The sequence below is a fragment of the Pomacea canaliculata genome, linkage group LG1 (assembly GCF_003073045.1).
Source record: "Pomacea canaliculata isolate SZHN2017 linkage group LG1, ASM307304v1, whole genome shotgun sequence".
NCBI classification, from domain to species: Eukaryota; Metazoa; Mollusca; class Gastropoda; order Architaenioglossa; family Ampullariidae; genus Pomacea; species Pomacea canaliculata.
Genome location: NC_037590.1, coordinates 29163976 through 29185396, shown reverse-complemented (window position 1 = coordinate 29185396; position 21421 = coordinate 29163976). Strand labels below are relative to the sequence as shown.

The 21421-nt window shown below is 36.1% G+C and overlaps 1 protein-coding gene across 2 annotated transcripts in view; it reads right to left on the bottom strand.

The window, feature by feature from the left end:
- LOC112569899 (neurobeachin-like protein 1) overlaps positions 1 to 21421 on the bottom strand; it is a 49740-nt gene that overhangs the window by 21202 nt on the left and 7117 nt on the right. For both annotated transcript variants that reach the window (XM_025247967.1, XM_025247976.1), the window contains exons 7-30: positions 20397 to 20479; positions 19406 to 19585; positions 16158 to 16266; positions 14716 to 14822; positions 14237 to 14320; positions 13851 to 13949; positions 13360 to 13603; positions 12132 to 12235; positions 10840 to 10941; positions 10531 to 10667; positions 10101 to 10233; positions 9808 to 9927; positions 9400 to 9691; positions 9035 to 9117; positions 7422 to 7511; positions 6959 to 7133; positions 6535 to 6668; positions 5688 to 5844; positions 4487 to 4589; positions 3788 to 3941; positions 3112 to 3273; positions 2059 to 2218; positions 1766 to 1854; positions 455 to 1186 (exon numbers count right to left, since the gene is read on the bottom strand). In XM_025247967.1, coding sequence (XP_025103752.1) covers positions 455 to 1186; positions 1766 to 1854; positions 2059 to 2218; positions 3112 to 3273; positions 3788 to 3941; positions 4487 to 4589; positions 5688 to 5844; positions 6535 to 6668; positions 6959 to 7133; positions 7422 to 7511; positions 9035 to 9117; positions 9400 to 9691; positions 9808 to 9927; positions 10101 to 10233; positions 10531 to 10667; positions 10840 to 10941; positions 12132 to 12235; positions 13360 to 13603; positions 13851 to 13949; positions 14237 to 14320; positions 14716 to 14822; positions 16158 to 16266; positions 19406 to 19585; positions 20397 to 20479 — 3833 coding nt within the window. The remainder of the gene's footprint in view (positions 1 to 454; positions 1187 to 1765; positions 1855 to 2058; positions 2219 to 3111; positions 3274 to 3787; positions 3942 to 4486; positions 4590 to 5687; positions 5845 to 6534; positions 6669 to 6958; positions 7134 to 7421; positions 7512 to 9034; positions 9118 to 9399; positions 9692 to 9807; positions 9928 to 10100; positions 10234 to 10530; positions 10668 to 10839; positions 10942 to 12131; positions 12236 to 13359; positions 13604 to 13850; positions 13950 to 14236; positions 14321 to 14715; positions 14823 to 16157; positions 16267 to 19405; positions 19586 to 20396; positions 20480 to 21421) is intronic.

Sequence of the window (21421 nt, the reverse complement as noted above, 5' to 3'; positions counted from 1 at the left end):
CACCCACTACACACACACAAAAACACCATAAACACAGACGTACACATGCACATACAAGTATGCACCGGAAACACCCTTGTGCAGTATAATGCCCAAGTTCCAAAAATTGATTTGTTGCAAAATCATCACTTTTTAATGCATAAAGCAGCACAAGGGAACAGTTCCTAGTTCGTGCACATGACCACTTCCCTCCTGTCAAATTACATGAAAAAATTATATTTTGCTGAGAAAACCACTCAAAATAAAAAAGTTAGCATGTGTTCCAAGTTCACCCTGACCCAACACCTGATCTAACCCTGGCACTTTCACAGCCAAAATCCCATGTGGGATCAACCTCGTCCTAGCCAAATATAAGCTTTAAAATAACACTAACTCAAACCCTAACCTACCTGGACTGACATGCCCAGTTTCTGTAAAGCAAACATGTGCACACATATACACTCTGAAATCTCACCCTCCAAGTTGCCTTGTCAGATCCATCTAAGCCTTTCCACAAGGTGGACAAGAGGATGATAAGCATGTTTTGACACAACTCTTCTGTCTGCTCCATGGCATCGCGTTTGTAACTCCCATGGAACCCAAGTTGGTCTAAAGTCTCTCTGAAGTTCTCAGTGGGTAACACAGATGATGCTCTCCTTGAATCAATATCACCAAATGCTGAGATATCACCAATGCTCTCGCTGGTGGGAATCAGGCCTTCACTGAAACTCTGAGATGAGGAGAGGGACTGGAGGCGGTTATTTGATGCTCTTTGTCCTATAGCACTGAGGTCTTCAATACTTGCACTGGAACTACGACTTGCAGACTGTGAACGCTCCTCTTCAGAAACATTCAGCTCGTTCAGCTGTTGCTGCATAAACATTGGGGTGGATGGAGTTTGAAGGGGAGGGGGGTCTAAAAAACTATCTTCTATGTTGGAGAGGTTTAGAAGATGTGGTCGACAAGGATGGATGGGGTTGGGAGTTGAGACAGTCTGTAACTGTTCTTCCTTGAACATAATGCTCATTGAACTGTCATTCATGCTCTCGGAATGATCTGTGGCACAAGCATGATTGGCACTGTTAGCTTTGGCCATGTCTTCCTCCAGTGGGCCAGAGATGAGAAGACGTATAAATATGTCTTGCCAAGCAAGTTGCTTGGCAAAGTGTTTGGCAGCAGCAGGTTTGGACACAAGGATGTTTAACAGCTAAAACACAGGAAATGGATAAAGTGCAAAAGCAGTATGACCTACTGTGCCATTAATCTCCTTCAAATGTTGCTAGATGTTACACTATGGTGACATGTTTTATGTTTGAAGCAATATTGTGACATTTAAAAAAGAGAGAACAAAGATGCAAAAAAAAAAAACCCCCACCTCTGCTGATAAATATAACCATAAAGCATAACCCCATCTATCATAGGAAATACTAGCCAAATAATTCTATGTGACAGCTGTTTTTGACCAAGTTCCAGCAGAGATCTGGATAACAATCTAAAAAAAGATATTAGCATCTGCACTATTCTAACAATGTAAGCAGAAATACAGAATATACGAAGAGAGTGAACTTTCTGCTTTGTACAATGTCTGCTCCAGCATTCTTTTATAGCAAGATCTGTGACTGAAAATTGAGGCTGTTCTCTAAACCCTAGTGTGCAAGGAATTACCTATTAGTTATTTGTCTGAAATGCACAAAAGTAGTAGTATTCACTAAGAATGTGATAGTAAGATTGCTGAACATTTCACTGCATACAAATTTATGTTATTGTCCATATTCAAGTGTCACACCTGTCTACTGGCCTCCAGCTTAATATCCAATCCACTGCCATGAATTAGTGACAACACAGCCAAAATGGAGTTGTAGCTCTGAGGTGAATCTGTAATAAAACTCTAGCTCTGTCACTCATTCAACACACAGCAAGATCTTTTATTTTATTCCTCCTCCTTTCAATAATAAAGGCTGGGGAGAGCAAACAGCTGCAAAAATTTAAATGAAAGCAGCAAATGTCTCCTAAAGTTATATGAAAAAAATCTTGACTTACTTCTCTAAAGGCACCTGATGAAAGTTAAAACTGACTCACCCCCATAGGAGACCTGCTCAACAAAGCGCTTGATCATTGGAACAGAAATGTCATATCCTCCCATCATACTGACAAGGCCCCCGTGACCTACATCACTCAACCGCAGCCTCTGTTTACTTCTGTCATAAGCACGGTCAGACTTCAGCATCAGCCACAGAACCTAAGAGAGCAGTTTCGTGCAAGTACACAATGAGATGATCATAAGAACCCATCAGGCTTATTGTATCATCATGCAGAAAATACGGATGCATCAAGGCAATTACTATCATACATTCCACTTGCAGAGCAGTCCAAATTCAGGAATGTTGATCAACAAACAAAACATTTTAATTCTTAATGACCTTTCTTATATTTAAATTTAAGAAATTTAAAAGTATGCAAAGAAATCCACACCTCCCTGCTCTATTTCATACACAAGACTTCTTGAGAAATATAAAGAGATTATACACCTAAAAGTCTGGAGCAAAAAATAATATGGACTTACATGCTTTAACCTCCTCAGAACTACCACTGAAGCTATATTGTACAACAGAGATACTTAAAGTGTGACCAAGTCCAATCTACAAAAATGCAGTATGCTTCAACCATTAAGACTGCTGTAAAATAATATTTCACGTTAAAACCACAGTACTACTACATTTCAAATCATACCTTTCCAAGACTTACCATATGGTGCTGTGTCAACAATCTGCTTTCAGATGTTGTGCAACATTATTTTAAGCAACACTGCTAATGTTTCACTCTGTCTGGACGGTGCAGCAGTTTCATACTGCTAGAGTCAATCTTAGTTAACCCTACAAAACTCTGACAAGCAACCAAAGCTACTTATTTGCTTCTGCTGTTATCACAGGTGTTTAAATTGTTTTTTGGCTCACTTTCCAGAACACTGATCAGCATATCAATCGTATGCTTTACAGATCCATCTCCAAGAAAAATAATTTATGGCAGTATTCTCACCACATGTGATTCTTATTAAATGTACAGATTTAAAAAAAGACTTACAAACATACAACTACTTAAGAATATTCAGCAATGGTCAAGGGAAAATCTCACCTTAACAACCTTCTCATAGAAAATAATGGGATAGCCATGGTATGTAAGAAGTTTGTACAGCGTTTCTGCTTGTTCTGGCTCAAACAGAAGAAGGTATAACTGATCATAGCGTCTGTCCCGACACTCAAGCAGTGACAACAGCAGATCAAGACCCTCCAACACCTACATCAGAAATGTGTAAATGTATTTTTATTATCTCAATGAAAGAGTACCATTCAAGCTTGACATCTCCCTATAAAAGGTACAAGCAAAACGTAAATACCAAACGTTATTCTGACAATGCAAAATGTTTTGTTGATGATGACATGCCATAAAATTGATTTGTGTAAATGCTTTACATAAACTTCATATACCAAATCCTAGGGAAATGACAGTAGAAGAGGACATTATGGTTCAAAATTAAGATGAAAAAGCCAATGTGTTATTGCAAATATACCCAAAGGACTGGACACAAAATCATAATGCTGTGAGCACAAAACAGTGAACATTTTTGAAAGAAAGAGAAAATAGGCACTACATGTTAAGCATGTATATCTTACACTAGCCCTAGCCTTTTAAAGGAAGCTAAAGTATCATTTAAGAAATAATGCATATTACAGCATTTATAGAACAAGAATTTGAAATGCAAGAATGTAGTGTAAGACCAAATAAAAATTTCCTTAAAACTATCAATTACCAAGTCTTGTGTTTTGACAGCAAGCAGAAAACCCAAAAGCTGACCAAGCTCGTCTGCTGTGATATCTCTGATGATGTAGTACTTGATCAAGTTGAATAGTGACACACGGATTGTTTTGCTGTCTTCTTCTGACAAACCACTATCATCTGTTGAACTGGACAAATACATTCAACCGATCAGACCAAGAGAAGTAATGAAAGCCATACAAAAAAAACCCAGAACTTTATAAAGCATCAGATATATCATGTTACTCTAAGCTCTTGTTTTTGTTATTTGGTTCCTCTTTGTATTTTCTGTATTTGATTTTATTCTTTGTTAGTACTGTTGTTTATTATTTTATAGTTCATATGTTATTCATTTGTTTTCCTGTCCCTTGTATGCTGTCCATGTTTCATTCTTGCTCTTAAGCGCTAAAAGCATACTCCTTAGGAGTGTGAGTATGAGCTTTATAAATTTTGCATTTATTATTATTATAAGTGATATATCAATAAAAATCTAGCAAGCTTCATACAACAGGAATATGCAGACTAATAGACCACTAACAAAACATGTTATTGTAAATGCTGGAAATCCATTAAAAGACTCATATATTTTATGACACAAGAAGAATTAAAACAACACTAACCACTTAATAAAGTCAACATCCAAGCATTTCTTATATGTTTATTTTAATACTGTGGAAGGACATAGGATGCATACCTGTAATATTCCCTGATAATATCAAGAAAGTACTGAACACCATACTTCTTCCTGAAGGTTTTCCTGTCATCCTTAATGATGGTAGACAGATACTGGATGTGGCCTATGTCGGAGCAATTGTGAACAAAGATGTTTTAGGTCAAACTTGTTTCTTCTGAGATTTATGAAAGACTTTGGGAAAAAAAAGCTAAGTTTGATAACATCTTCAAGTCTGATATTTTCCTTTATCTTATTCTTAAACTTCGAATAAAAAAACATCTTTTTCACTTTCACGTCTAAAAATGTCTAGCAAATTTTCTAAATAAGAAAAATCAGCATTATCATAACAGGGAGATTAATTTTGTTTCACTGTAAACAAAATTATACAAAAAAATAAAATTCTTGCAGGTCTCTTTTTATCCAATCCAAACAATGCCCACACAAAGACTTATGTTTTTATTCTTAGAAATACCGTTTTTGATAGTAAAATTTCTGTCTTCCAGTACTTACCAGATGAAATAACTCTATAGGGATCATCCTCTGGCTACCTCAAATTCAGCTGTCCAAATCCATTCCAGTTAACCACAAAACAGTAGCACACACATAAACTTAATCTAAAATAAAATTGCACTGGACACAACTGGACCATATGATTGCTAACAGAGAGGTTCAAGAAACACTCTCTTGCATGGCTTTTTCTTCTACTTCTCTCTCTAAAAGAATAAGGTAGCAGTGCCGAATAGCCATTTTGCCACTCAGTGTCGTGAGAGGAGACAGTACTAGATATCTAGTCTTATCTTATATCGTGCCAAAGATAAGAGCATTTTACAAGCCAATGTGCATACTTTCCTGTTGCAATTCGTCTCTGACTGCCTGCAAGCAACCTGTCTCCAGTGGAGGAGTGGCAAACTATACAAGGGAAAGAAGAGTAGGACAGCCAAGGCAGTTAGACAGCAGGTATCCTTCACCATACTTCACAGGCTGCACTGGCATATTCCAAAACTATAGAAATAAGGTAGCTAACATACATCTTAACTGCGTGAAGCCATGGAAAAAACTGAAGTAGAGTGCTCACTAGCATTACAGGTGGGAATAGGAGGGGGCTGAGATGAATTCAAGTACTACTATTTGACTGGAAAACTAGATTTGAGGTAGCTAGAGGGAGATCTCTATATTGTCATGTCATCTGGTACAGTACGAAGAAGAAAGGGAAAAAACTCACCTATGCGAACAGGAAATGCACTTTTGCTCCAGACCCGAAAGTCAAAAAGAATATATTGATAAAGATGATGTGTCAATATTTTGTTTGTGGCTACTGATGCCTCTGTCAGTAGCTGTACAGCCATCAATACATTCACATCAATCAGCTCAGGACTGACCTGTGCAATTAAGAATATTTTGATGTTTTTATTTAACATAAAAAAGGCACAATATACAACAAACACATTACACAAGTTACTTTTTTCTCTACTGACAAATTACAGCTGGCCATGAAAATCAAAAAGCACATTACAGTCTCATTAATATAAACTATATGTGAGTTTATGTTCTTATCCAATGTATTAGACTTATAAAGTTTGGGCATAACTTGATTTCTTTTTTGGGTCCCTTCATTTTTAAACTGTTTTCCCCAACCCCAACTTTACTGCTTCTACAGGAAGTTTTCAACTCAGATTCAATACCTTTCCTAAAGTATTTCTTATAACTGGTAGATTCTTCTCTACCCTTCCCAAACCAAACTCCCTCCACCTTCCACTCTTTGCTTTAATATGCTGTTCTTCACTTCTCATTTATTTACTCATTTTTATTTCTTTTTAAACATGCCTTTTTTTTCTCTGCTAATTTTTTGAAGAACAACCATTTGTAAATTAACTATTATTATTACATTTTATATTTATCCCACAAAAATTGACCAAGTTCCTTCTACACTCTTTCTTTCTGTTCTTAGGGTAGTGCTACATATAATTTAGTTTGATACAGGTAAATTTAAAAGGGAATCATCTCAACTTATCTTAGAAATAATTTTGAAGTCATAGACATATAAATGTGTTTTAGGAAACATGACTGACCTTTTGAAGGAGAGCCCCAATGGTAGCAGCACCTTGTGTCCTGATAAATGTGTCTTGGTTAACGGGTTTGGTCTGTAGCAAGTGTCGAAGAAGTGTCAAGAATGCTGCCACCTGGTTTTGCTCTAATTTACTGTCTGCAAAGACAAACTGTCAGTTATACTGGTTAACTAAAGCACTGTTACATGAATCTAAATAAGCAACAACCTGCAAGAAAATACACAAGAACACCATCAAAGAAACAAAATATTAAGCAATAAGAAAGCATACACCTTATTATAGAATGCTTAGATCAGTTCTGGTACACCAACTTTTCTTGATTATTGTGCACATCATTATGTGGTGAAAATGGCTTGTCTATGTTTCCAACTATTAAATTCATATACAAACTTCTATGCAATAATAGTCAGGAGTGGGCATTTCTTACCTGCATATGAGCTGCTTGCCACAACTACCCACTCATTCCCATACTCAGTCAAGTTATGTATCGAGTTACTTGTAGACACTGGCGTGGCTGCAGGTGTTGGTATGGGTGCCTCAGGATCCACATGCTCAAGCAGTGGAAACAAAACCTGTACTCCTCCAATGCAGTTGATGGTATCCTGATATGACACAGTGTGCAGTATGCTAATCCATCACTTACCCCCCTAAATTCTATCTGCAACATCTACACATTTTTTTCACACAATCCAAAACTTTGAGTAAAATTTTATGCTTTATCTGTGTCATGAGTTGGAGTCAAACATCAAAACACTTCCACTGAAACCAAGGCAATAAGCATATTAATATAATATTTCCTGGATATCCTCTTCTGGTATTGTAACTATTCATTTTCTTTGATTATTACATTATGAAGCATCTGAAGCAAAAATATTATAAAGACATTTTACCTTAATGTCCCATGCAACACACTTTTCTCCTGAAAACTGGCCATGGTTCTGGTAAGGTGATAGGTCAGCACACACATGATCTTTGCAGGCCTGCAAATATTCAGTGATAAAACAAATTTCCACTTTATTCCACAGCTATTCTTACTGCCATTTGTTGATGTAAAATGGGAAACAGGCATATATGTCTAATCTTCTTTCAGCAGTGAACATATGACAAAACCTTGAATTCATGCAAACAAGGGAAAACTGTAATAAGTAATTCTCATAGATTAATAAACTGTAAATATAGGAGACTATGAAACCACTCACATCATAAATGAATTTAGATTAACACACATATTTATATGCTCCAAAAGTGCTTTAAAATGAGTTATTTTAGGCAAAAACCTTGCATTCAGGTCTAGGGCCAAAATGTATTAACTCTTTTCAAAAGAAAACAATCTATTAAGGTTCCACTAAACATTATCTATTATAGAAGCAACACACTAATAAAATCTCTGTCAATTCAATCACTATACTGATCAGCACTAAAATAAGGCTCTCCCTAATGCCATCATAAAACAGGCTTCTAAAACACATGCTCAGCATAAGTTCCTGCTTCTTCCACCATCCTGCAGTAATACAAGGGTACCCAAAAGATACTCTGGGAGAGAATACATTTTCATAAGCAATCTATGGCCAAAGGGAAGTAATTTGTAAATGTTTCCCCACCAAAACATTGCTTCCTTTAACTCAAACTGTATGAGGGAAAAATTTACCAGTCAAAATGCTTATGACTGATAACAGATGGTCCACTATGGTCAACAAAATGACCCACATAAACCACATTTTTCCACACCCCTTTTGTGCCCAATGCAAATAACGCCTAATAATAATAATCAAAGTGCATTATGTATAACACAAAATCACATTTGTACAGGAGTGTGCATTGCACATTTCAGATAAAATCAAAACATGGACAGCATACAAAGGAACAGAAAGATGGGGCACAGTACCGACAAAGCTCTAAACAGTGGTGTCACAGAGAGGGGTGACATACAGGGACAATTGAGAGTTAGCAAAATTAATCTACTAAGGGATCCTAGCAGGGCAAACAATTTGGTGGACATCAAAGACGTGACAGAACAATTTGGTGGACAGAACAGAATTATATGGGCTGTATCAGGAGTAGTACTTAAGGAAAAGATGTATCTTGAAAGAATATTTAAAGGATATAATGACAGACAAGTGCCAGATTAAAAAAAGGGAAAGAGTTCCACTGTTTTGTTGCACAATAGCTAAAAAGCCAGTGACCCTATGTTATTTTGGTGACTGGTATAGTTAACATATGGTCATAAAAAGAAGAGTAGTTTTCTGGCTCAGATGTATAGTATGAGATGTTCAGAGAAACAGACAGACCAAAACTCTGCAAAGAAATTTAAGTAGTTTGTACTCAAAGTGAGCACAAGTGGGTAGCCAGAACAGAGAATGAAAGTTGAATAACATGGTCCCTCTTCCATGTGTACATGTACATCTGAAGTTTGTGGATGAAGTATGTAGGGCAGTCTGAAAGTTAAAATAGTCAAACTTTAGTAGAAAAAAAAATGTAAAACACCTATCAGAAAATACTTCACCTTGGCACTGTAACGAGCTACAAGTTTTGTTTGCAAATCAGCAAGGTCACTATCATCCTTGAAGACAGTGATATCATTAGGACCTGAAACACATGAAAAAAAGCCATACATTTAATCTAGTGGAAGTTACACAAGCAACATCTGATTGATTCAACCTAAGCTTTTAACTAGTTTTTAAAAAATGTAAGAATCTGAAAGATATGTGATTGAGATGGGCAAGCTTGACACTACAGAATGAAATAAGAATAATCATAGTAATCTTTAAGAAAGAGGAAGACATGGAAAAGAATATGAAACATTTTCATCTAATAATACACAAATGAAAATGCATTTGAATCAAGGACTAAAATTCCATGTGCACATACCTGAACTATTCAATGCAAGAAACTGAGCTGGCTGTACGACATCACTGAAGACACAAACAGCAGACACACGTCCATGGAGAGTAATGGGAGGGCCCCAGTAATCATCCTGACTACCCGCACTAAGCAGGGTCACACCAACAGCTGGTGCAGGCGTGACAGTTTTGGCTTGTCCGCCAAATATTCTCTTGAAAGGAGAGCGCCTCAAGTCACCGGGTAAATCTCCATAAGTCTCTGTTTGAACGTCTGTGGAATAGTGAGGACCTGGTGAGCCGATGCGACAAGTGGAAAAATGCTGGAAATAAAATAACAGAAGAAATTATGTTGCTAGTTAACAAATAAACATGTCTCATTCAGAAACATCAAGGAAAACAACAGTAGTCTATGCACATATACAACTTCTGCACGTACCTCTGAAAGATTTGGAAACTTAAAAGGAGCAATAGCTTTTTGCCTTCCATCAATGTACACCTGAACCTGACTTTGGGAAAATGGCCTTCGAGCAGCTATATGTACCACTCCAACAGAGTGCTGAAAAAAGTGGAAAAAGCAAAGTCAACTGCTTAATATTGAGGCTGAACTAGTATTATCTTCTCCTTTTGTACAGCAGAAACAACAAAATTTTTTCTTTTACTCTAAATAAATAAAAACCAATAAAATCATATTTTAAATCCACAGCAAACAACAGCGTTTGAAATACTAACCCAAAGTCCATCATGTAGCCGAGTGTCTGTGACAGTCAATGTACAATATTCTTTTTTGTTGTATACAGCTACCACAAGATCATAATTAGGAGTTATAAATGCCTCCAGTCCATTGTTGAAACCATCATTGAATCTGAAAAAGGTATATACATTACTTTTAATGTAAGGGTACAGCTATCACTAAAGTCGACAGCTATAGAAATCTCTCTTGCATGGTACAAAATCCTCAGTAAACAACATTCTTATCTTCCAACTTAATGCATTCTACTCAGTTCACTACTAGTTCATTCAAGTATAAACTTTTCAGTACTGTAATCAAATGGACATAAATGGAACAGTGACTACAACAACAGGACATAAATAAAATACTTAAGAGTTAAAAAAGGTGAGGACACAAAAAGATAATTTATCACTTTTTGTATAGTCTTACGTGTAAAGTTGTCTCCGGAATGTCTGGTACTCATATAAATTGTGGCTCCGCAAATCGATCTCTACATCCAGACATATCCATGCATGAAAGGAAAAGCCAGGACCAGACCACTTTCGAATTGCAGGGAGAGAAATGCCCTAAATGTTAAAAATCAAAGAATTCTTCAGAACTGGCAAACATAATCTGTCACTGTTACTCAAAATAGAGGTTTCGATGAAGTATAATTCACACACACACAAACATGCATACAAAATTCAAGTAACCATTTTCAGAATGAATAGAATATTTCAGCCTTTTTCTATAACTTACATCTGCTGGTTTCTGCAGATCAAAAAAGTTGAGTGCCATTTCTTTGCCTTCTCGTCTTGCCATAGTTGATATGGCTCGCATCAATCGTGTAGTGTAGGGCATCTATAGGTCATGAAAAAGTTTGAAAAAGTAAAAAAAAAACCTGGAGTGATATTAGTAACGTATAGCAAATAAACTGACAAATAATTGTGCTTTTCTGTACAGAATAATTACGTTTGCTTAAGGTAAAGATAAAACAGACTCATGACTTTGTAGGTTGCACTATGGTATGAAAGAGACTTTTTTAAATAACTTAGCAAAATGTCTCCTATGATGGATAAGTAATAATAATTGTTTTAGTGTATTTCCCCACAAGTCCTCTTGATATTATTATAAAAATAATAATAAAGCCCTCTAATACAATGCAATAAATAAATAGCCCCACAGCAAAAAGAATGCAAACACAAACACTAAAAAGGAAAACCTCTCAATAACAAGTATACTTAGATTTTGTATGCATTAATGCTACAAGAACGTGACATCAGCAGTAAAAAAGATGTTTTGATTACATGGGTTTGGGATTAATTTTTATAATTGGATATAATTTTTAATATTTGCATGCTTAAAAAATCAACAGACTGGTCAATGCAACAGAAAAAATTACGAACTGTGTGCTGTGAGAGTGTAAGTGCATTTATGCATACATGCTTAAGTACATCTACATGTGTATGTGGATGAGTACACAGGCATATGCAAAATAACACATTATGCAGGAAGAATTCCTAAAAAGCAATAAGATACTGGTACCACAAACTTTTAAAACAAGGCTAGACAACAGTCCCTTCTACCTCGGAAATGAATGCTTTTTAAAACTCATTTAAGGGTGCAAATAAATTTGTGCATGCTCCCAGACATGTACTTTATTAGTATTGAATGAAGTCGGGAATTTTCATTATTTATTTAAAATTTTAGATTTTGAATTTTAGATAATTCAGATTTGCTTTCCTACTCTTTTGTATATCTAAGTGACTGTCAATAATCACTGGGTACACAATAATCTTATTGTTCTTTAGATAAACATTTATTATTAATATGCCTGTGTGTTTTTGTTTTGTTGTTTTTTTTTGTTTTGTTGTTTGTTTTTTTTCTAAAGCCCTTTGAGCCTGCCTTTGATGGTGGTGTAAAGCGCTATATAAATCAACTTTATTATTATTAGTCTCAATGTGTTTTGAAAGAGTCGAAGAAGTAGCGCAAAAATTAAATAAGATACTAAAAATATATTCTTCAAGTCTGTACCTATGATCTGCTTTTACCTGCTTGCCTTCTTCGTCTAGCCGAAACAGACTGATCAGCTGTTTGAGTTCTTTGGCTGGCATAGAAAGGGCACCCAGGCTCTCCACCAAAGATATGAGATGTCCTGCAATACAAACACTCTATTGTGTATATTACATCATCAAGATTCTTCATTCTCTCCTTTTCATAATTAAAAAAATAACAAAATTAGATATGAACTGTATTTTTTAATGCATGTGCACATAAGCATGTGTGAGCTAGTAAAGGCATATATGTATGTCCATGTGTGCACATGCATAAGAGTTTCAGCATGTGTTCTGAAGTCTCTGTTTGGGCTCATTAGTCTATGCACACCTATTCCAAGTCTCCTGCTTTCCTCATTAGCAACTCAGTAGGTTTTAGTGGCCAAGGCAAACACACATATATAAATCTTTTACCTAATTCATAATAACAGAACAAGTTGTACAATTTAAATGAAATCAACTGGGCTCGGCAAACAAAAAGTGTGGATGCTAGTGTGTATACATTACAGTTTCCCCTATGTTCACCATGGCCTGGTATATTCCTTTGAATAAAATAAATTTCAAGTCCACAGCAGTAAACTAGCAGAAGTATGTGCCAAATAGATTACAAAACTGAAAATATTTCCTTTCGCATTAATAATATCATTGTACACTACAAAAATACTAAAGGAAAATCTTCCTTACACAAGCTCATAGACTCTGTGGCAATTTGAAATTGTGCTTGGGATGAGATGTGTTTCACACAGTGCGCATGTGCAGGGGTCACAGGTAACGCATGTGCAGACATTCTATTATGATTTTATGTTAACATACACTGCACAAGCTTTACTTTGTATTTGTAGCTATGCAATGCAATACCTATTTTCTTTGTCAAGTCAAATATACAAGCACATTAAAAGTAATATTCCTTCAATCCCTCATCCCAGAAACAACAATGGACAAGTTTTACATACTTAAACATGAAAGATACTTCCCATATCTTCTTTCAGTGTGTGTGTATGCATGCGTTACCTGTGACCCCTGTGCATGCGCACTGTGTGAAGCAAAATCTTATCTCAGGCATGATTTTGGATTGCCACACCTCCACAACAGATCCTAAAACTAGAAAAAGGGAGATCACCATCCCCCCAAAAAAAAGGAAACATGTACAGCCAATAAACGTCATTCTGCATCAACCTGACAGAGGTTTAAGCTTTCTTACCAATTTACAAGTATATATACTCACCAACGGCCTTGTGATCAATCTGTTTCTGCCTGCCTAGAACCATTATGATGTGGCTGATCATGCCTGATGAACAACAGCTCATACGGCTGCGGTGACCTTGACAACACAGGGATGCCAACTGCTCTGCCAGCCACACCTGAAGTTCACGAGACTGGATATCAGGCAGCCAGCGCAAAAGCATAATGGCTGCTTCTGTGTTGCACACCTGCATTTTGTTGCCGCTCTCATATGTGTCTTCCACTACCTGTGTTCATATTCATATATTTTATCGTCAATATTTATAATAAACCTTAAAATGCATCTCTATAGAAAGATAATGAATATCATTCAGCTCACATAAATCACACTATATATTATTTAACATACAAAGTTTGTCTTCTTATGACCCTGACATCTTTTACTGTTTAGTAGTTCCAAATAGCTTAGAAAGTTTCAATGTAACTAGTTAACCCTGTCCACATTTAAAGACTGCCTAACAAAGAAAGACTTACCAGGTCAAGTAATGTTTTAAGCAGCTCAGTTGATGGCTGACCAAGACTCTTTAATGCCTCTATAAACCACTGATAACTAACCTTTTCTCGAAATAATGCCTGTGTGAAGAAACATTTATGGTCTCATTAGAAACACACATGAAAGGTTTACAAAGCCAGTCTTCCAGTTTATAGATCTTGTCTAAAGATAAAGGATGGCACTGTATATAAAAATAAAAAAGGAAGCCTTAAAAATCACCCTACACTATCAGTTTTTTTAAATGTCAGGGAATGAAAAAAAATTGAACAAATTTTGATGACTACAGATTCACGTGCAAACAGTTTCTTAAAGAAAAAGATTCTGAGAAATCAAGCTGTTACATAATTTTTTTTTAAAATATGCACACCTTAGCATTTCCAGATCCTGACAGAACAGCTTGCATGACTCTCACAACAGCCATGGCCAACTTCTGGGCATCTACACCTGTTAGCTAAAGAGCAGCAATGAGCTATAAAAAAGTATTCTACATTCTCATGCTACAAAACATTTATTACAAAATTGTATTCTAGACATTTTCTAAAGAGACTGGCATAAAACTAATAAAAATACTTAAATCAGACAAACCAGCAGTTGTCTCGGTTACAGTCTAACATCACTTTCTATATGTTAATATCCTTCAAAACGTTATCATTCAATACAAAAAAGTTTATTATAGAAACATTTGTTTGCTTATGTACAGTAACATTGGTCACTTTGACAACTGCCTAGTTGTGTGGTCAGTTGATCAATCAGCTGGCTGTCAGTGTCAGAAGTCTGTTACTAGAAAGTCTGTCACATTCCTTTAAAAGAATTTCAATGATGTAAGAAGTAAAGATGATGACTCACTGTGGTTTTCTGAAGTAAGGACACAAAGGAATTGAATGTGCCCCCACTAACAAGCAGGACTTGCAGAGATGACTTGTCATTGCATGCAACCATTTCATTTATCATGTCTGGCCAAAACCACAAAGGTCACAACACTCACTTTTTATAAAACAGTTACATGTTCTGCCTAGTTTATTTAAAAGTTAAAGATAATTATTCACCAATAATAGGCAACAAGGATAAGAATCAAAAACAACAAAATAGTAATAAATGTGAAGGAATGAGGGACAGAAAATTTATTTTCTTTAATACTTTAACTGGTGACGTCTCTCTTTTCAGAACTTCCACTCCTCTTTTTTTTTCTTTTTTTTTTGTATAGACACCTTTGTGTGTGTTTGTGTAAGAGAGACTGTTAAGCTCGTTGTTTATGTCAAAGCACAGTGAGCTTGTTGCTAGTAGGGAAATGCATTACAGGTAGTTGTTGACTTACGACCACGTGTGGTTACGACAAACCAGTCGTAACTTGATCAGGTCGCAAGACGCCCATGTTAAATTTCCATCTTTCAAAATTGTTGACACAGTACAGTGTGAAAACTTCAAATCAAATGCAATCACATGAATTTCTTTCCTCCTTCAAGTTGTTTTATCACCATTTTTGTGTCTAGATTTATGGCTTTTCTTTCCTTCTTGGCAGGCTTAGGAGTAGACAAAGGTAATTTTGAACAGTTTAAGTCGCATAGGTCGTAAGTTGACGATTACCTATAAAGATATACAGTGTACTTTTATTATTCTTATTGTCAGACAACCCCATGTGAATGCCCTCTCAGCCTTTCCTATGTCTGCATTGGGGAAAAGGGGTGGATTTTGCAGTCTTATTTAGCAGTAAAGGGTGGATGCACCAGGGTACAATGGAACTCCTAGCAACCAGTTCCACTAACCCCTTTGATGTAATAAGACAAGCATACACTTACCTTGCATACGCACGACATTTTACACACACACAAAACACAACACTTAACAAGCCCCTGTAGATGACGATGAGGATGAAGAGATTTGTAGGTGAATCAAATCGAAGCAGCACAAGTTCAGAGTAATGTCACCGAGTTATAAAGATGGTGGATGAAGACCGTTGTTTTTTCCCGCTCACTTGGCCATTTTCAGAACAACTGCTTTTTTTATATATGAAGTCTTTTTCTGCTTTAAGTGATGTGGAACAAATAACGCACAGAAGACACCATTCGTACACGAAACAATACAAGACCTACCACAGCTCATTACAACTGACCAGGGCAGTAATTCATTGGGTTAAAGAGTAGCTATAGCCCATAAGCTCCTAACAGTCATATGGTAAACAAAAAAACAGAAAGGATAAGAATTTGTGCATCCCACCCTCCCACAAACAGTTGTGCTCATGGATGCAGGTGCATGTTTGCACATACACAACAGTTCACAAATATCCTCACTGATCATTGTGAGTTGCATATTGGTGTCAACCTCAGCAGAGAGTTCCAAGTCCAAAGCCAACAGCACTTGCATGTAGCCATGCATCACTTCATTCACTTCAATTTGTCTCTGATGAACAAACAAGAAGAAATTATTAAAAGATAAGTATCAATGTTTACTGATATAAGCAACAGGAATAACAGCAACAAATTTCTGAATTTATAGTTTGTTTTTCATGTGTGATAGAATGAACTGAAAGCACTTAAAGACCTCCCTGACTAGTCCAAGTTATAAACAGAGTCTGGTAAGTACAGACAATGTATTCCATAAACTTCAGCACCTAAAACACAATATGTACTAACATTTGAAGCCAAAAAATTATTTAATTTCAAAGCTGGCAATTTGCACCTCTAATCAGCAAGTCCTGCAAAATCTTGCTCCTGCATGCAATTAACATGTTACGTCATAGCTGTTACAATTCATGCTAAGCATGTAAACAATGCTCAGCAGTCAAAAAAGTGCATCCTATTCCCTGGATGAGGTTAGTTTGCTCTAGAAGCGACAAATAACATTAAAGTTTGCATAGTCTTGAAGTATTATATACATGTTTAAACCTGAGGAGTGTAGGGGTTCAAAAAGCCAAATACCATATGATGACGTCTAGGAAGCAGATAAAACCGGATAAATGATTTTACAATGTTACGGTTAGCACAAATCAATGTTTATTTAATTTTGCAAGCTGGAGCTGACCATTAAGTGTAAAAGACAAAAATTTTGCTGAGTAACATCTAAAAGAATATTGGAAAAAGGTAATGAAGCACCCCCAAAAATCAGGTATATACATTTTCAGGAATACTTATGAAGGTGATCATGATTGATGGTTTACTGTATGCACATTACCACCAAAAATTTGAAGATAACTGCACAACCGTTTACAGCTAGTATGGACCATTGTGAAGTACTACAATAAAAGAACTTCAGTTTTTCACAGATGATTTAAGTAATGAAACAACACTTAAAACGTTTAGTAATGATGCTAATAAAATTTAAAGAAAGGGCCTCAGAAAAAGGAAAAAAATCATTTTACCAGTGTTGTTTTTTTAATCAAACTGAAAAGCCTATTGTTTCTCATTTGTCCTTACCAATGTTGGATGCTGCATACCCAGCATGTTTTTTCCTATCTATGCTCAATGTGCTTCACCAAAATTCCTGTCTCCCTCAGCACCCAAATTGTTTCAGGTATTAATGTTTGTTCTGCCTCATCTGTCCCATGGCACTAAAAGTATTCAACTTTAAAAATCAAAGTGTGCATGGTACCCTTCTGGTATACTGACTTTGGTAAAAATGTCTGGCTTCCCACATTTACCACTGTTAAAGACTATTGCTGCATTTGGAGAACCTAAATCTAAGTGGCTTCAAAAGCAAACCTGGGCTTTATAGATTATATACCACAGACTTTACATAAACTGTCATTGTCATTGTTGTGTTCTTCAACTGGCACACTTCTTCAGTTTTACAAGTTCTGAAATTTTTCCTTTTTCTTTGCAGACAAAATATAACAAAATGATAGTTGCTGAGTGCAGATGTAATAGCTCACACATGATCATTTTTACTTCTGAGGCCTTGTCATTGCCTGGAACCTTCAAAGCTGACTTAATTTTTTCTGCTGAGTTTCCTTTGCTGAATTCTTTAAGTTATTATCTGCTACGTTACAATGTTTACACAAGAACCTACTTCTTCTTCAAGTTTCTTAAAATCTTTCTCCCCTGGACCTCACAGCCTGTTTTCCTTTATTACAAACATTGCTTTAGACTTCTTAAATTATTTTTGTTTACAATTTTTTTAATTTATTGACACTGGTTGACTATCCACACTGACAAGATGTCATATTTGATGATGTATGTTTTCTGTTCAGTATTTCTGTTTATTTTACAAAGCTTTTTCACATATGGCTTTTAGTGCATGCTTGAGACTGGCCTGTGTAGACTGCTGGTATGGTAATGGTAGCTGAATTTGTACTTGTCAATGTTCTGACTGATTCTGAGAGCACAGTACTATTGGAAGTTTTTGAATGACGCTGTTGTGTTATTGGGAAGGAAATGGCATTCTTCTGTACAGCAGGTATGGGTCGCATACAAGATGTTTTCAATGGTACCTTGTCTTGTTTGCTTTTGCAAAGTTATGCAGTAACAGGAGCAAAGTGCAAAGTTGTTCGCATAGGACAGATGTAAATATAATGATGAAGCTAGTCCTACACATACAAATGAAACTGATCTGCTGTCTTCTCAAACTGAATCATTTTGGAAAGTAGGCCATGTGCTGAATGAATTCCTGTGCATTCAGCAACAGCACATGGCCTTCCACTGCACTTGAGCTTTTGATTCAGTATGTTCTGTGCAACTTGTATCTGCCAAGAATCACAGATGACATCACACAGCTTCAGGCCCTGACGGAGATTTGAACAGATAAGGGAACTCGTCTTTATTTAATTTCTCAAGATTCGAGTTTCTCCTTGCAATTTCATGTTCGAAGCATTAATAAATGATACGAAAGAAGCCTTTTAAGTGTGATACATGTCAATACTCAGGGAGGTATTAAAAAATGATGAGAGTGCAATATTATTATGCTTTACTATCTCTCTAAATCTGTTTCAGTCTATAAGCAATTTATAAAGATCAAATGAGAACAGAAAAGATTTAATGTTTACACACTTTCCTATATTCAGAAATAATGTGTTAAGTAAAAACTCATTCCAACTACCTTTTAGGTCCACCAATAATGTAAATTTCTTTAACAAATATAAAATATTATGAAGACTGAACTCAATAGTCTGTCATCAAGGGGTTCATCAAGCACTGAATTTGGCAAGTATACATTTCCAAACTTTTTATGAAATGTTTCAACCATACAGAATGTACTTATTTATGCAACTCTTTGTCATCATTATCAATAACTTTAAGGTCTATTATTTACAGCTGAAAAGATTCTGTCATAATTGTCAAGATGTCTCCTCTTCAGGTAAAGAAAATGTGATGTAATTCAACTTTTGATGAAAAAAATATGGCTAGAATGAATGTTTCCTTATTTTCTTTTTTCTCTGAGCTACACTAAATCAGTACTAGATTCTTCCTTTTGCAAAATGAACAAAGATTTGAAATGCCATATCACAGAAATGTAATATATTAGAAGAAAAATATAAACTGTGATACAGTTTTTAAAAACAAAACTGAAACCAGCACGACAGATGATATACATTATCTTGACCCACCTGGTCTGGGCTGCACTCATGAATGACATGCACCATGCGTACAGTACACTTTAATGCAATGTCTTTCAGAGCTGCTAACTCCTGTCTCTGGGAGTTTGTGGGTCCTTTAACAGTCTCATTTGAAAGAACCTTCAGGAGCACATCAAGTGTAGCAGGTGTGACTGCCTTGCGTGCATTTGTCTATAGACAAATTATTGTGGTATTTAAAATCACAGTTAAATCTTCAATGAAAGGCAAGTGAAATGGCAAGTTGGGTTTTACTGTTAGATCCTGACTTTCTCAATCACTTTCACTAAAGATTTTGGGCTGCAAAACAGCTGTTGAATTATAATCCTGTTTAAAGGACAGCTGTCTGTGGTTACAAGGAGGCTGGATATTTTGCTGTCGTGACATCATTTAAAATATTGAGCACCCACTTTCACTCAGTCTCCAATGTGTGGGTGTCAAAAGGCTACCATCATGGATCTGGAAACTGTTACACAATGTCAAACCTAAACACAGCAAGGAAAAGCTGAGCAAAGTGGAGAACATGGGCATGAAAGAGAATGCCTTTCTTGTCGAAAGGTTCTTCCTATAGTTTTTCCCTTTGCAAAACAGTAGAAAACAAGGCAGCCTCTGAGAACTCACATGGAGCTGTGTTTTAGACACAATTTTAAGTAAATGGTTCATTTCAAACCCAAAATTTTTAGAAAAAACAATTTAGAACATCTTCAATTTAATCCCAAACTGCCATTTAACTCGACTTTTTTTGGAAATAAAACCAAAAAGAAACTCTTTGGGAATATAATGAATCTATTCATTAAAAATAAACCTTTGATGAAAAAATTTTCATGATCATATGTGTTATTAATACCCAGAAGCAAGTTGTGACAAAACTGCTTTTATGGTCTGACAGGAAAGCAAAGTACTATATCACATATCACAACACTTTTTGGGTCTTCACATGCAACATACTAATGTTTGAAGGGCCTATTTTTTTTTCTCCACTTGCCTGTGATCCACACATGATAGCTCCAAAAACATGAAGCAGTCTAAGCTGGATGTCACTGGAAAGGCCAGTTTTCTGAAAACATTCTAAAAAAAAATAAAATAAAAATAAAGCAAAGAAGTAAGGAATCAAACTGAAACTGGATCTATATTTTTGTATTTTGAATACATAATACAATATAGTGTGTGCATATATATATATAGAGAGAGAAAGCATCCCTGCATCATTAAAAAAAAGCTTTTAACTTGCTTGTCTGCGCTTCCATATAATGCTAATTTTTGAAATAAATGTAAAGACTGTTTTCCAGATAGACCATACTAAAATCAGTTATTGATAATGTTAGCAGGATTTGTCTTTATTGTGAGCCTTGAAATCAAATTTTGCTCATGTCTAAGCATACTTTTCAAATATATTAACTTGACCTCTTTCACAAAAAGTTGTAAACAATTAAAATGCTTCATTCTCACTGTCGTGTGTTGGCTCAATGCAGGACTGGTTAAGGGCATAGGGCCCTGCAGCTGTTCCTACCCTAATTCCTGGCAACTAGTATTCTTTTAAGTGTCCTCTGTAAGCCACATGGGGACGTGCGTTGCGAGCCACTGGGTGGGTGGTAGGATATTTCCTGCCGTTGTTATTTCGGCCGACAGCCATCCTGGCCAGAATGTGGAGGGATGAGTTGCGCAAGAGAATGTGGCTTCAAGAGTATCTGTGTAGGGGGTTTTAGTTGTTAACACTATTTGCTACATTGTTATGCCTACAATAATCTGTTAGTCGAGACAAGGAGTAATGTGGGGAAATGTATGTTTTTACTTTTTGGGGTGTTTTTTTTTTGTGTCAGTCATAGCAGATGACACTGGTAGTAGTGTTTTGTAAGAGAGGCACTGGAAGGAGCTAGCTAAGTGGTAACATGGCAGACGGGGGAGGGGGATCTTGTTCATGGTCAAATAGCGATGGGCAATATTGTGCGTCGTCATCAAACAAAAGCGTCAAAGAAAAAACAAATGCCGTCATGGAGAAAAGGGCTTAGA